Consider the following 17,426-nt stretch of genomic DNA (forward strand, 5'->3'; position numbering starts at 1 on the left):
ATATATAATGGTGGAATTTGGGCATAACATCCTATGGTTACAAAGCTTTGAAGTTGAATTCGGAGAAAGGGTGACCGTCGGATTGAAAATTTGAAGAGACTATAGCATAATGACCACAAAGAGGGTGGGAAATATTTGAACAGTAGCCTTATCTTCGGCACCACAATGATAATGCCACGTGGAAGAAGCTCAATGATCTTATCTCATCCAATGGGAGGGCATGAATGTGTGATGGGCATTGCCTTAGTTTTACCCTTCTTGTCAGTCTTATTCTCTTCCTTGCATTTTTTGCACAAAAGATCAACATGGACCCATTCGGCAGAGCCCTTTGGGAAAATCTATGACCATACCTTCATGCTTGGTCAGGTTTAGACCAATGGATTCGACATTTTGGTTGTATTTGGATCATCTTTATTGCATCTATTTCTTTTAGTTGCATTTGAATTTCATCAGTTCGAATTCGAATTTGATAAATGGAGTTATTTTAGTGTCAGCTTTTTTACTTTTTAAGTTTTAGAATTAAAGTTATTTTAGGATTTAGGGTGTTTTTAGTTTTTTAGGATTCAATTTACTAAATTGTAAAATTAAAGTTGTGTTTTTGTTTAAGTTTCATATTTTTAATTTAGACATTTCAACTATTTTAATAGGAGTCATAATATATTTGAGACAACTGGAGTTAGATGAGATGTAATTGTCTCTTGTCTTAATTAGTGGAGGGTTCGATCCTCAACTTGGATATAGATCAGATTTAGAACTTGTGGCTAGTATCTACCTTCTTAATAGACTTAAAAAATGCAGAAGATTAGAATCTGGACTCATCCGATAAATACATTGAAAAAAAAAGTAAATTTGAATAAGTTTAAGATAAGATTTTTTTAGTAATTTAATTTAATCTATATATATAGGAAATTCAATTATTTTCAACTTAGATAATTTAGGTTTCTCATATGAGTTCAATTTATTAACTTTTAAAATAAAAATCAAATTGAAACAGAATATACATACAACTAGTTTTGTACCATGTTGCAGAATAAAATTTTATTTATTGAAATGTATTATCTTATACTCTTCACAAATTTAGAATTTAGTTTTGTACTTTTATTTTTAGTAAGCTAGTCTCTCTACTTTTTAAATTTTAAAATTTAGATCCACTTGTTAACACTGTTATTTTTTTATTAAACTTGTTGATGTGATGTTTTGAATAAAAAATACTCACCGATAGTCATATAATTAAAAATGACGTTGCAATGAACTCGAATTTAATAAAATAATTTTAAAAATATTAACAGTTAGACTTAAAATTTGAATTCTGAAAAGTAGAACGATTAAACTCTTAAAAATAAAAATATAGGGATTAAATTTTAATTTTATGAAGAGTACAAGGACTTATGGTATGTTTTAACCATGTTTAAACATAGAAAGTTAAAACTTTATAGGGTAAATTATACAATTAATCACCTAATTATTAGCATGTTTCTGTTTTGGTCACCAAACTATAAAAATTTTCAATTTCATCACTAGCGTTATAATTTGTTTCTATTTTGGTCACCACATTGAATTGTTAACAAAAATGGTGAGGTGGCCTTTTTTTACTTGGTATAATATCATATTTAATCCTTAATATTTATATATTCTATCAAATTAATCTTAATTCTAAATAATTTAACAAATTTAACCCTCCACCTATACAAATTCTATCAATTTAATTCTCAAACACATTTAAAAAAAAATATGGCAACTAATAAACCTAGCTATAGCGTGAGCTTGACAGCTTTGGGGTACTTGGTGCTTGTTCAAGACATTGCTTGGTGCTTGTTCAAAACATTTTCTTACCATTCCTCTAAAGGTAAAGACTAGTGCACCAAATCCCACAGGAAAAACTTAATAAGCTTCTCCCTTAAGCACAGTACGCTAAGATTTGAAAGTAAAAATCATACCATTCTCTATATAAAATACACCTAAAAGGATTATTATCTCAATTCTCAACAAATCTAGTTAAATTCTCAAAAATTAATTTTCAATATATATATATATATATATATATATATATATATATAACCTATAGTAGCACTAAAATTAATCTCTTCATGCAAGTGCTCTCTAATAACAATATGTGTTTCATTATCACGAACAATGACTGAACCTCTTAACTAAATGGTTAATAGATAAAGTGAATATCCATCATGCCATACTTCATAATTAAAAGTAATTAAAATGAGGTTTTTTCGAAAAATCTATAAGCAGTTAAAACTTTAAAATCATATTTTTAAATAAAAACTTAACAAATAATTAAAATTTTAAATAAATAAAAGATTTTTTTCATAATTTAAAATATAAAAATTAGTGTGTTTCTTTAAAACAAATTAATAAATAAATTAAATAAATTAAGTTGTTACTATCTTAATAATTTTTACTATCTTAAAATGCTATATTAATAAATTACAAAATTATTTACTAACTTAACCTAATTAAAGCACAATTATTATATATATAATCAAGCATTTTAAAATGCATTTGATATTGGTTATTTTGATCAATTAATTGAAGGTGCTAACTATACGTGTTAATTTTGATATCTCAAGCTTTTGATATAACAACATTTAAGATAAAAATGTATCAATTATATGTGTTAATTTTGATGTTTCAAGTTTTTGATATAACAATATTTAAGATAAATTATATATATATTATATTTCCTAATTTTGGTGAAAATATGGTTGAAAATTTTATCAAACATTTTTAGAGACTTGCAAAATGTTAAATACCAAAGTGTTTTGAAGTGCTTAAAATGTTTTCAAGGCACTTTGGTAGTCAAGTCTCGAGCCTAAGACTATATGCCTTGAGACGTGAAAGTTGAAATGCAAAAATCTGCTTCATGGGTTGTAAGTCTAGAGACATTGGCCTATATGTCTCAAGACATATGTTTGTTTGTCTCGAGACATAGCCCGCCAACGGTTATATGATAGTTATTTTTCAACCATGCCTCAAGACATCTTGCCAAGTCTTAAGACCTGGACTGCATGAACACTTTTTCGACTCGAAGTTAATGGGTAAAAAGACCTCTCTCTTCTTTCTTAATTTCGAGATTGAGCAAATTAGCCCCTATCAAAAAATCAAAAGTAATTTAATCATTGTCAAATTTGAAAGTGAGCAACCAAGGGCAACTAATCACGACGTTAATTCTTTCCATCAATTGTACATGATTTTGATTGGAATAAAAATAAATTTAGTCCTCAAAGTTTACATATTTTATCAATTTGGTGCTAGTTTAACAAATTTACTACAACATTTGTGTAAATGTTAAGGCTGAATTTGTTGAATTTTATATAATTAAAGCCAAAATGACAAAATATGTAAACATCAAAGGCTAAATTTGTTAATATACCAATCAAATTTATGTATAATTGACAGAATACATTAATACCTTTATTAGTTGACCTTAGTTGCTCACTTTCGAAATTGAAAAAAATTAAATTGCTAGAATTTTTTTGAGAGGGACCAATTTGCTCAATTTCAAAATTGAAGAAGACCAACGATGTCTTTTTACCGAATTAATACTTCCAAGTGCTCTATTTTATCCTCAATGTCCACAAACTTGTTTCTTGATAAAAATACACTTCAAGACTCGAGAAAGAGACATCCAAGCTTCAAAGTCAAGCGAAAAGTTCCAAATTATTTATTCTTTCATTTTCTCTTGTACATATCTCTAGGAGCTTATTGTTAGATCTTTTATCACTTTCATTTCATTTATTTGAAAGCTTAATTTTTGTAAACACATACCTTGTAGAGGTCTCTTTGTTTACGCTATTTCATATCACCAATTGTAAATTGGGAGGTTAGTTGAGCACAAAAACTAATAAGGGTTCTAGTTTAGCCATAAAAGCTAAGGGGAAGGGTTCTATTTAAGCCTTGTTAAAAGAATATTATTGTAAAGGTTATTCCTTTTCCTTGAAGGGTATCAATTCTAGCAGTGACTTGAGAAATTCTTAATGGTGGAAAGCTAAGGTAGTGGAGGTAGACAATTAGGGTCAAACCACTATAAATCAAAATTTCCAAACTTTTCTTCCATTTCTTTATCATTTAGAAAAATTTGTAAAAATTCTTAAAACACCAATTCACCCCTCTTAGTATTATTTGGTCCTAACAATTGATATAAGAGATAGTTCTCCATCAAAGGTTTCACCATCGGGAAAGGTGATTGGAGGTAAAATTATCAAGTTCGAAGATGTCACAAGATTTCGGCTCATCTAGCTTGGATGAAGGCTAATCAATTGTGAGCTACCATCCTTCAATGAAGAGATCCACTCATATTGAAAGACAATGATGAAGCTTTTCATTCAAGAAATTGATTATCATGATAATCACAAATGGTGATTTGATGGTGCCCAAGGATGAAAATGAGCAGGGGCGATGCCAGAACAATTTTTTGGGGGGCAGATGGAATTTTAATTTTTTATACTCTATATCTTTATAATTTGTAAAGGATTAAATCAAATTTTTATAATTTTAAGGGGGCCAAAGTGCAATTTTACCTTTACTAATTTAAAATTTTTAAAAAATTTTAAGGGCCTAAATTGCAATTTTACATACCAGCCCCCCTAGCTTCGCCCCTGAAGATGAGTAGGAAGAAGGTGACAAGAAGAAAGCTCAACTCAATGCCAAAACCATGAACACTCTCTTTTGTGCATTAAAAGTCTAATAAGTACAAAAGAGTCTCCCAATTTTAAAATACCAAAAATATTTGGGACAAGCTTGCCACCACTTATGAAGGAACAAGCCAAGTCAAGGAATCCAAGATTGATTTACTCATACTTGATAATGAGATTTTCAAGATGAATTCGGAGGAGAGCATCAAAGACATGTCAAATATATTCCCTAACATCATCAATGGATTGAAGGCACTTGGGATGACTTATCCCAACAAAGAAATGATGAAGAAATTACTCAATAGCCTGCTAAAGGAATGGGAAGCAAAAGTGACAGTTATTGAAGAATACAAGGATTTTGATAAGCTCATAGGTTCACTCCTTACCTATGAGATGAAGCTCAAGATTGGAATGAAAAAACCAAGGCAAGTAGGAGTTGCTATAAAGTCCTCCATCCAAGAAGAAAGCACTGATGATGAAGATGAGGATAATGAAGAGGTAATCATACTTGCTAAGAAGTTCAAAAGGTTCATAAAAATGGGAAAAGATAAGCTTAAAGAAAAGAAAATAGTTTGCTACATTTGCAAGAAGTCGGGGCACAACAAGTATAATTGTCCTTTAAATAAGAAGCAAAAGGGAAAAAAGAAAGCCATGGTATCCACTTAGAGTGATAGTGACACTTTCAATGATAACGACTCCAATGATGAAGGGTTTGGCAACCTTTACTTCATGGCTCTTGAAGAGCGAGAAGTATCTTCTAACTCATGTGATTTTATTTCTTATACATTTAGTGAGTTACAATATACTTTTGATGAGTTAGCTTTGGAGTTTGAGACCATAAATTCCAAACATAAGAAAATGATTTCCAAACTCAAAGTAGAAAACGATTTTATTTTCTTTAAAAAAATATGATTTTGAAAGTGAAAATGAATTTTAAAAAAATTATTTAGAGGCTTTTAAAATTAAATGCCTACGCTTGAAAAAGGAAATCTTGATTTGAAATTAAAACTTGAAAGCTTGAAGAAAGAAAAAGAAATTATTTTAGCAAACTCATAAAAAATGGTAAAGTGTGAACATTTCTATTTCTATGGTCATACATTACATACTTGTCCAATAAAGAAAATGATTCAATATAAAATTTGGCAAGTATAAGTTCCTAAAGGAATATGAGATTGTGTGACCAATGTTCAAGGACCCAAAAACCAAAACGTTTTGATGATTTGCTTGTCTCTTTTTGATGATTTTGAGTAGTCAATCTCGTATTTATCATTAGAGAAGAAATTGAATTAAGCAATATCACTTGTCAAGGATTCTTATGTGATCTACTTATATTGTATATTGGGATATACAATCCAAGAAGATATGAGTTGACTTTATGATCTTTTGTATCATTATATTAAAGGACAATTGATTTGATGAGATTTGGACAAATAAAACTAGATTAAGGCTTATCTTGTAAAGATGGATTTGTGCTCCAAATATGGAAGGCTTGATCAACCTAATAGATGTTTTATTGTCGAGGCAAGTGTTTTCGAAGTAATTATCGAAGTGCCACCAGTAGTGGCTACTTCGACCTAGCACTTCGACATGCAACATAACTTTTAACCTCCCCAACCCGGCCTAGACGATAGACATGAATCCGGGAGATTACATCGGCCACCGAAATGGCCTAGTTTGATCGAATATTTAAAATAGTTAAATTAAAACATTTGTTTATCTTAGAAGGAAACTTAGTCTATCTTTAGAAAATGACTCATGGGTTGACAAAATACTGAATAATTTAATATTATTTTTGTAAAAGGTGATTACCATTGAAAACTAATTTAATTTCTATTTTATTTATTAACCAAAATAAATTTATAACCTAGTAACGAAAAAGTGATATTTAGTTTTAATTAATTAAAATCAAAATAATTTTACGCATAGATAATTTAAATTAAGTATTTCAACATCCCATAATCAAATTAAATGTCATGCATGCTAAATAAACACTAAACTTAACCTAAGTCTCATGCCACAGTTGAAAATAAAATATTATAGTCTCTGACTGAATAACGAATAATTTCAAATAATAAATCTAAAATATTTTAATAAACAAAATAGAGCCGGTCTTGTAACAGTCTATTTCAGTAGTGTTGAAATAGTGGTTTTGGGACCATGATTCTGATGATTGAGTTAATATTTTAATATTTATTTAATTTCTATAGGGTTAATTTAAGGTAGTATTAAATTTTCATTAAGAAATTTTAATGTTTAAATAGTTAAATAAGTAAAAGGACTAATTTGTAAAAGGTGCAAATGTTTGTTTCTATTAGTTAAATGGACTAAATAGCTTTAAAAAGGTAAATTCATGGACTTGGATGGTAATTATTCCATGTTTAAATTTAGAGGATGATATTGGATTTATTTTGGTGTAATTTAATAGTTTTTAAAAGGTTGATTTAGTAAATGAATAATTAAGTTAAAAGATTAAATAAAACAAAAGGTAAATTTTTGTCGTCATCTCTAATTAGCCTAGCAAAATCTATTCCTCCATTGTTGTGGAGGAAAACATTCAGCCAAGCTTTGCTTTGAGTGCATGGTAAGATTTTGAACCCCATTTTTAATGATTTTTATGTTTTTGAGCTCGTTTTAGCTTGACTTAGTTAGTCCAGGGGTTAATTTGTAAAAATTTTAAAGGTTGAGGGATATGCCATGAATGAAATTGATATGCTTGTGAATTTAATTGATAGATAATTAAAATTAGTTGTTGAATGAATGTAACACCCCCAAACCCAGCCTGGACGTTATGGCCGAATCCGACAGTGTCACATGGTAGTGTGTTTGAAAACTATAGCTTGTGTTTGAAAACCGAACTTTTCTGAAAACATTTTCCGTTTAGAATCTTTTCATTATTACTTATTAATTCTATTATAGTGTTAATTAGTAATTCGAAAGCTTTCAAAACGTTTATTCTACGCGGAAGCTTTTAAAACTGTTTGCATATTCGTGAGTATTTTGTTAAAACATTTGGTTCTTTTGAAAACTCGAGTTCCCCTAGTACTAGCAGTTATAAACCAAAACAATAAAAATCCAAAAAATAAAATACCCCAAATAAAACTTTAAAAACCTAATTAACTACGGAATAGTGTAAAAAGGGTCGTGTGGCCACAGCTGAGTCCTCCACCGCTTCGATCCGCCTAAGTCTGGGGACTACCTGTACAGATAAAATAGAAGGGTGAGTTTACGAAATCTCAGTGTGTAATCCCCATACAAACGAGCAGACAAAATGCAATCGCAGTCTAGGCCCAAGCCCATTTCAGTAACAGTTTCAGGTTCAATTGGGGCCTTAGCCCATTACAATACAGAAGCAGTCATGCATTTGGGCCCTGACCTATTACAATATCAATATTCAGTACAGTAACATATATATACAGTATCAAATCCTACCCAGCCAGCCTCTACACTCCAACTCCGTCCAACCCTACACTCTATGTGGGGATATAATCAACCCACCCATCCCTACACTCCAAAAAGTACCGAATGCAACACTAGACAGTTGTTTGCAGCCGAACTGCCAGTAATTTAGCTCCAGGCCTTTCAGTACACTTCCTCCGAACAATATCAACCCCCATCCCAATGCAATGCAATATACAAATATGACATGCTATATCATAAGGTCATGCATATAATCAAGGCATACAATATCAAATCAGTGGGACATCATCATGCTAAATAACATGCACAATCGTATCAGTCATACAGTCATTTCAGTTAATTAGGGGTTTAAGCAAGCTTACCGACCCTACAGTAGGTCCATAGTCGACTCAGGCGACCCATGCAACCTTAGCAATCTGTAACACCCCTATATCATGTTCGACTTAAGAAACCTGATATAGGAATATTACATTTGGTGCCAAAGCAATTCTTGGCTAATTACTATTATATTTGAACATAAAAATGGACAAATAATAAATTTAAATAATTTATATTTAAATCCATTACTACTACTTGGGACATACTTAATTTTTCCTAAGTACATGCCATTTTATTCAAAATTTTAAAACATACCCTCTTGTTGCTTGAAGATGTGATGAGATGAAGACTCGTAATCTCAAATACAACTCTTCAAAATTGCTGTACCTAATCTTCGCATGGAAACAAACCGTACGCTGAGTATACACCCAATGGTATTGCTAAAATTTTAAATACTTAAGGTAAAAACAATATATGTACACATTAAATCTTACCACTATTTTAACTTCAATAAATCATTCATGCATTTAAACTTTAAATTTATTCTAATAATATATATCTTAAATAGCTTTTCTTTATTTTAATTTATATATCTTCTTATTATATCAATATTCATTTCATGCATTTCATCAATAACCATTTCATAAAATCATTATTTCATATATTTCATTTCTATATCCTAACTCAATAACTTATTATATTCTATATCTAAAACCTTAAGACATTAGTTTTTCAATAATTATTTAAACCAACATTTTTCAATAAAAATAATTATAATTAATTCATAGGATTATATTCAACTAACTCATACACTATTTCATTATTTCCAATTCATTCTATTTTCACTTCTTATTTCGATAACTCAATTTCAATTCACATTTCAATTCATAATTTCACTTTCTCATACTTTCAATAGTTCAATCAATCAATTCATTTGATTTTCTCATTTCATTTATTCAATTGATTTCAATATCAATAATTCGACATTTTAGCAAATTCATGAACCTTAAGTTCATGCTTCAAATCTTACATTTCAATTCAATTCACAATTCAACTCATAATTTCTTTCTCATATTTTTAATAATACGATCAATCAAATTTATTTAATTTTCTCATTTCAGTTGTTCACCCTATTAACAAACCCGGACCTTGGCAGATATACGGATTCCAACCAAACACACTAGTACGGCACTTAGTGCCTCATCGGCTTTGCCGAAGTAAATAGTAACAATACGATACTCAGTACCTCATTGGATTAAACCAATGTAACAGTAGCAGTATGACATACATGGTTCCTCATCGACTCGAAGTTGAAATAACAGTATGACACTTATAGTGCCTCATCGACTCAAGGTCGAAGTGTCCCTGAACACTTCCAATCCTATGGCATGCCAACTATATCCGACTTAGCCCGACTATTTAATAGGGTATTTTAATTCTCAATTAACTTTCATTTCCAATTCAAGATCACTTTTCAATTATAATTTCACATTCAAACCAATATACAGTTCAATTATACATACACATTCACCATTCCATTCAATTCTCATTCAATTCAAATTCACTTTTCCACTTTCTAATCAATAAACAATTCAATACCAATACATAATTCAGATAATCACATATAATCATATTTCGATTCAATTCAAACCACTTTTCAATCAATACACAATTCACATATTCACACATATTCATAAATTAATTCACTTTTATTTAATTCATATTTTAAATTCATTTTCCAATCAAATTCAAATCACTAATTACTTTTCAATCAATATACATTTCAAGTACTCACATATTTTCTTCATTCAATTCAAATCACTTTTAATTTCCAATTTGCTCCCATTCAATTTCAATAGCCATAAACACTTTTAAATCAATTTCATCCAAATCAATATCATTATTTCAATTACTTTACTAAATTTACCTACCATGCATTTTAATTAAATATAACAATTAATAATAAATAGATTTGAATTATAGTAATACAAACCCGGATTTCGTAATTACTCATCGATAACTTTCTCCTTTGCTTTTGCTGCCGATGCCTCGGGTTCTTTGCTAACTACGAAAATAATAATAATTTACACTATTAATTACAACACTAATTAATAATAATAATTGAATTTTTATCCAATTTATACCCTAATTCAATTTAATCCTAATTAACTCATTTACTTTTCTAACTCAATTCATACTTTATTTCCATTCAATTTCCTTCCATATTCTACTTAATTATCTAATGTTCATAATAAAACCTAATTTAAAAATTCTTTCAATTTAATCCCTACAACACAAAACTTATAGCCTAATTTGCAATTTAATCCTTTAATCAATTCTAACTTGAAATTCATTCAATTAAACCTCTAATTCATTATTTTATTCAACATGAACTATGTTTAAAAACCTAAGAATTTCAAAAATTTCAACTTGATTTCAACAAAACTTTTTCTAAATCTCCTAAAACATCAAAATTAAGTGAAAATGACTTAATTAACTTACCAATTAAAGCTTTAAGCTTCAAAACCCTAGTTTTTCCTTTTTTTTTTCTTTTCTTCTTTCCTCTCCCCCTGTTTCGAATTGCTCTCTGTTTCTTTTCTATTTTGTTTTGTTGCTTTCTTTTTTTTTACTTTACTCTGTATATATTAGTTAACAATAATAATAATAATAATAATAATAATAATAAATATCTATTTACATAAAAAGTAATTAAATAAATATATTACAAATGTATAAATACTATTATTACATTTGTATATTTTTATCACCATACACTTGGCTTTTATTTAATTCAATTCATAATATGATATTTATAATAAAATTAATTTAATAATTATTATTATAATAAATATCTTTAGCTTAAAATATAAGTAAATAAATAATTATATTACAAATGTTTACATATATTTATTACACATGTGTTTTATCATCACCCTACATTTGTCAACTATTTAATTTAATTTATAATTTAATATCAATTAAATAATAATAATAAATATCTATTTAATAATAAATATGTGTATTACAATTGTGCACACGTATATTTTTTTTACAATTGTATATTATCATCACCATCCACTTGTCCTTATTTTGTTTGCGGCCTCATTTAATGGAATAGGCTTAATTTCCTATTTAGTCCCTTGTATTTTCTTTAATCTATAATTAGACTTTCACAACTTATTCAATTTAGTCCCTTTTCTTGATTTCTCTTAATTAAGCTAAATTCACTTAATCAAAACCTAATTAAACACATCACTAAACTCATAAATATTTCTAATAATTATTTACGAACCCATTTCACTAAAACAGAGGCTCGATATTGTACTTTTTTGATACCTGTGAATTTTGGGTCATTACACAATCAAATAGTGAAAATAGGCCCACAAGCTCATGTTGCTTGCCCGTATGGGTCCGCCTTGCCCGCGTGGATATTACGGCTTGGCCTAAAAATCCCACACGTCCGTGTGGTTCACCTGTGTGGCCTATACGGCCCAATTCGGTCCGGCCCGTGTATCGCACACAGCCAGCCTCCTCAATCACACGCCCGTGTTCAATCACACGGCCTATCACATCGGTGGCCACACGCCCATCTAGTTTCGACATTCCTATTTTTTAGCTTTTCGTCGATACTCGTTTTCAGTGATGTGGTTACACACCTGATTCCGTTTCTTGTAAAAGCACTTCTAAGCTTTCCAAGACCTATGAAACGATAAACCAACACCCATGAACTCAATTAATTCCAACTATGGAAAATATTCTTATTAAACCCCAAATGTATAACTTGAAATACTAAGTCCAATGCTGATTTGAAATCTTACCAAGACGAAAACGAAAATCTTGCTGTCCCCACACGCTATGAACCCGATTAAAGTCTTCGAGCAGCACCTAACGTAAGTAAAACGATTCCTCTATTAATTGCTTAATAGAAAAAACCACAAGAACTAAGAAAAAAACCACTTACCCAACAAGGGAAACCACAGTTGCACGATAGAAAACGATTGAACAAGGAACAAAAAAAAAGGTAAAAAGAGGTGGATTTCGGCAACAAGACAAGGGGAAAAACAAATAGAAAAATTGGCAGCAAGTGGGATAAAGAACGACAGAGATAAAAAAATAAGAAGAGGAAAAATTTTGCCAAAATCGAAAAAAATTGTGAGAGTGAGAAGAGGGAGCCGAAATCTACCATCCACCAAATCGAGATAACTCCCTAATCCCATAATTTTCTCCCCAAATCTTTCCTAAAACCGTCCAACCACTCCCATCAAAATCCATTACTTTTCTCTCCACACTTCCCACTACACCTCTACCACTTCGGCATTTTAGTTCAGTTCAAACACTACACAGCACTATTAACAAAAATAATACTCCAGCTTAGCTCAAACCCAATACCTCTAACGTTTTAATACACCACTTATTCCAGTAGACCAGCAGACCCATTTTGACATATTTTACCAACATTTATTTATAAGCCTACTGACTAACGATAGGGCTTTATTCACTTAAAACAAAAATTTCGCTCAAGACAAGGCTTGAACCCAAGACTTCTCAAACTTTTCCAGAACTCATAACAACTAATGCATATAGGTATTTTTGTGTCACAAACATACAGAAATAAATATAAGGTATTTTTAGGGCGTTATAACTCTACCCCCTTAAAAAAAAATTTTAGCCTCGAAATTTTACCTGACCAAAATAATTGAGGATACTGCTGACGCATCGCATCCTCAGGCTCCCACGTGCCCTCCTCAGAGCTATGATTACGCCATAGAACCTTAACCAGTGGGATGGATTTTCTCCTCAAAATCTTTATGTCGCGATCCAATATTTGAACTGGCTCCTTCTCGAAAGTTAGATCTGGTCTAACCTCGATCTCCTCCACTGGAACAATATGCGTTGGATCAAAGTAGTAGCGCCTCAACATCGAGATGTGGAAAACATCATGGATACAATCCAATTCTAGAGGTACCTTCAACTGGTAAGCAACCAGTCCCACCCGCTTCAGAATACGGTAATGCCCAATAAACCTAGGGCCCAACTTACCCTTGCGACCAAACCTCAGTACTTTTTTCTATGGTGAGACGTTAAGAAAAATAGAGTCCCCTATAAAATACTTGATTTCACGACACTTCAGGTCTGCATAGGACTTCTATCTATCAGATACCGCTTTCAGTCGGTTTCAAATCAGTCTAATTTTATCCTCGGTATCAGAAACCAGTTCAGGGCCCAAAACACGTCGCTCGCCTAACTCAGTCCAATATGAAGGAGTGCGACACCTACGACCGTATAATGCCTCGTAAGGTGCTATCTGAATGCTAGACTGATAGCTGTTATTATAAGCAAACTCCGCCAGCGGCAGGTAATCCTTCCAACTGCCTCGGAAATCAATCACGCAACTCCTCAACATGTCTTCCATTATCTGAATCACCCTCTCAGATTGACCATCGGTCTGAGGATGGAATGCTGTACTGAAGTCTAACCTTGTACTTAGAGCTTCATGCAACTTTTTCCAGAATCGAGACGTGAAGCGAGGATCCCTATCAGAGATGATTGAAATAGGTACCCCTTGCAGTCTCTATATCTCAACACATACAGTTTAGCTAGCTTCTGCTGAGAGTAGTCAGTACAAACCGGTATAAAATAGACAGACTTGGTCAATCCACCCACGATGATCCATACAGAATCCTTCTTAGTGGGTGTGAGGGGCAACCCACAGACAAAGTCTATAGTCACTCTCTCCTATTTCTAAAGCAGAATCTTAACTAGCTGCAACAAACCCGAAAGTAACTGATACTCAGCCTTAACCTGTTGGCATGTCAGACACTTAGCCATAAAATCGGTAACCTCTTGTTTAAGACCTGGCCACCAGTATAACTCACGAAGGTCTCGATGCATCTTATTTCCGCCAGGATGCATAGCATAAGGGTTACTATGTGCATCTTGTAATATAGATTGCCTCAATTTAGTATCTTTTGGTACATAGGTTCTCCCTCGAAAATAGAGTACCCCTTCGCTATTCAGTCCAAAATCCACAGTATTCCCACTCTCAACCTGTAGGAAGCGAAGGCCCAAAGACTTGTCCTCCAACTACTTACCCTTAATCTACTTAATCCACATCGGCTTAACCTAAAGTTCGGCCAATAGACTACTATAATAAAATAAACTGAGGCAATCAAACATTGCCTTCAGATCAGTCATAGCCCTACGGCTCAGTGCGTCGGCCACCACATTAGCCTTACTAGGATGGTATTCAATCGTACAATCATAATCTTTAAGTAGCTCAATCTATCTATACTGCCTAAGGTTCAGTTCCTTCTGAGTGGGGAGATACTTGAGGCTCTTGTGATCAGTGTTGATGATACACTTTTCCCCATATAGGTAATGCCTCTAGATTTTCAGTGCGAACACCACTGCGGCCAACTTTAGGTCATGCGTCAGATAATTCGCCTCATGAGTCTTAAGCTGACGAGATGTATACGCTATCACCTTACCCTTTTGCATTAACACACATCCCAAACTGACATGTGATACATTGTTGTACATAATAAATTCTTTTTTAAACTCTGGCTGTATCAAAATAGGGGCTTCAGTCAATACAGTCTTCAGCTTCTCAAAGCTCTCTTACTGCTCATTAGTCCAGTTAAATGGCACACCCTTACGTAGCAGCTTAGTCAAATGTGCCACAATCAGTGAAAACCTTCTACAAAAGGTCGATAGTACCTTGCCAGTCCCATAAAACTGCAAATCTCAAATACAGTCTTAGGCTGCTTCCAATCCAAGACAGCCTCAATCTTTCAAGGATCGACTCTAATTCCCTCAGCAAAGACCACATGTCCCAGAAACATTACTTCACGTAACCAGAACTCATATTTACTGAACTTGGTGTACAGTTGTTTCTCTTGCAGAATCTGTAGAACCACTCTGAGATGTTCGTCATGCTCATCCTCAGTCCTCAAATACACCGGTATATTATCAATAAATACCACTACGAATCGATCCAAATAGGGCCGGAACATTCAATTCATTAGATCCATAAAAGCTGTCGGTGCATTAGCCAGTCCAAACGGCATTACTAGGAACTTGTAGTGGCTGTATCGAGTCCTAAATTTTGTCTTATGCACATCAGCCTCATTAGCTCTCAACTAGTGATACCCTGATTGGAGATCAATTTTAGAGAAAATCGAAGCTCCTCGAAATTGGTCGAACAGATCATCTATCCTCGGTAAAGGATACTTATTCTTAATCGTCAACTTGTTCAATTATCGGTAGTCAAGACAAATATGCATGGATCCATCATTCTTTTTCACAAACAGAACCGGTACTCCCTATGAAGACACACTAGGGTGGATGAACCCACGATCCAAAAGTTTTTGAATCTGAGCCTTGAGCTCTACGAGCTCATTTGGTGCCATTCTATAAGGGGCGATGGACATCAGAGCTATACCAGGAAGGAGCTCAATCCCAAACTCTACTTCACGACTCGGAGGTAACCTAGGCAGCTCCTCAGAAAAAAATGTCTGAAAAAACGTTTTAAAAATCCTTAACCATCTTAATATCCTTAACTGAAGAATCCCCAGAATCTGAAACACTGATGTAGGCCAGATATACCTCATATCCCTTGCGAACCAACTTTTTTGCCCTCAGTGCAGAAATCATATTTGATAAGTAGTCCTGACGTTCCCCAATTACGACTACCTCGCTGTCCTCCTTCATTCTCTGTACAATTCTTTTTGTAGCACAATCTGAGCTCACTCGGTGCTTGACCAACCAGTCCATTCCCAGTATCAAATCAAATTCTCCAAAAGGCAATTCCATCAGATCAGCAAAAAAATAGCCCTTTGAACCTCTAAAGGAACATCTCTAAATAATTTATTTACCCTTATTGATTGCCCCAGCAGACTCAGTACAGCCACCTCACTTGTAGTACTTTCAACCAACATACCTAAGTTCTCAGACATAGTACAAGCTCTATAGGAGTGAGTGGATTCTATATCTATCAGTGCAGTATAAGGTATATTATAAATAAAAAACGTACCTGTGCTGACGTCTGGAGCATCTCCATCCTCTCGGTGAAGTGCATCATAAACTAGAGTCGGCTGCTTCACCTCAGTATGACCAGCACCTCTCCCCGATACTGTCTAACCATTGCCCCAACCATTACCACCTCTGGCCTGACCACGACTTTTCGGTGGTTATTGAACTGGTCTCGGTAGTGGTGCAATACCAGTACCCGGAGCTTGCATATGATTCGACTTCCACGGACACTCTTTAATACAGTGCCCTAATAAATTGCACCTCAAACAAGCCCCAGTTCTTTTCCAACACTCTCCTTGATAGAGTCTACCACAGTCAGTACATGACGGCTGTCCAGTAGCAGTAATATGAGCCCCAACTTTGATAAGCCCATCAACTTTTACCTTTTTCTTAAGCCTTTGAACGGAACTCGAGGGCTCCGAATCCCTCTTGCTCCTACCTCTCTCCCGGTTCTGGTGCTCAGCGCACTTTACTTCCTTAGTGATCTTCGCCTTATCAACAAGTGCAGCAAAGTCTTGCTCCCTCTGTGGAGCTATCAAAACACTCAGATTATCCTTGAGGCCATCCTCGAAGCAAACATATCGCTCATACTCAGTCACTACCACACCTCGCGCATAGTGGCTCAGTCACAGAAATTTGGCCTCATATTCGGCCACTGATCTATCACCCTAGGTCAAATTGAAGAACCCTCTCCTATGAGCATCTACATAACTAGTCCCTACATACTTCCCCTAGAAAGTGGTCTTAAAGAACTCCTAGGTCAATCGATCGAGCTGAGTGCCCTCCTTTACAGTAAATGAGTGATACAACACCTTTTAATTTCTGCTCGGGGGTGCAGTCTAAGTCGTCTATAATTCTCTTTGTGGCCTCTATCTAGTACTCAGCCACATTAGGGTTAACTCCCGCAATACCCCTGAAAAGCTCAGCTCCATTAGACCGGAGCCGTTCTGTAACTGACCCTCGGCCTACAGCTCCAGTAATGGGCCAAGCGACTCTTTCTAGAATTCTTAACAT

General features: G+C 33.3%; 1 protein-coding gene across 1 annotated transcript; it reads right to left on the reverse strand.

Moving 5' to 3' along the window:
• Window positions 1-15,703: 15,703 nt before the first annotated feature.
• LOC108471732 (uncharacterized) lies at window positions 15,704-17,426 on the reverse strand. Its single transcript, XM_017773306.1, has 6 exons — window positions 17,324-17,426; window positions 16,603-17,010; window positions 16,414-16,512; window positions 16,256-16,371; window positions 15,987-16,136; window positions 15,704-15,895 (listed from the first exon to the last, which is right to left on the reverse strand). Exons 1-6 carry the CDS (start codon window positions 17,424-17,426, stop codon window positions 15,704-15,706), a joined length of 1,068 nt encoding a protein of 355 aa, XP_017628795.1.

This window comes from Gossypium arboreum, chromosome 11 (genome assembly GCF_025698485.1).
Source record: "Gossypium arboreum isolate Shixiya-1 chromosome 11, ASM2569848v2, whole genome shotgun sequence".
NCBI classification, from domain to species: Eukaryota; Viridiplantae; Streptophyta; class Magnoliopsida; order Malvales; family Malvaceae; genus Gossypium; species Gossypium arboreum.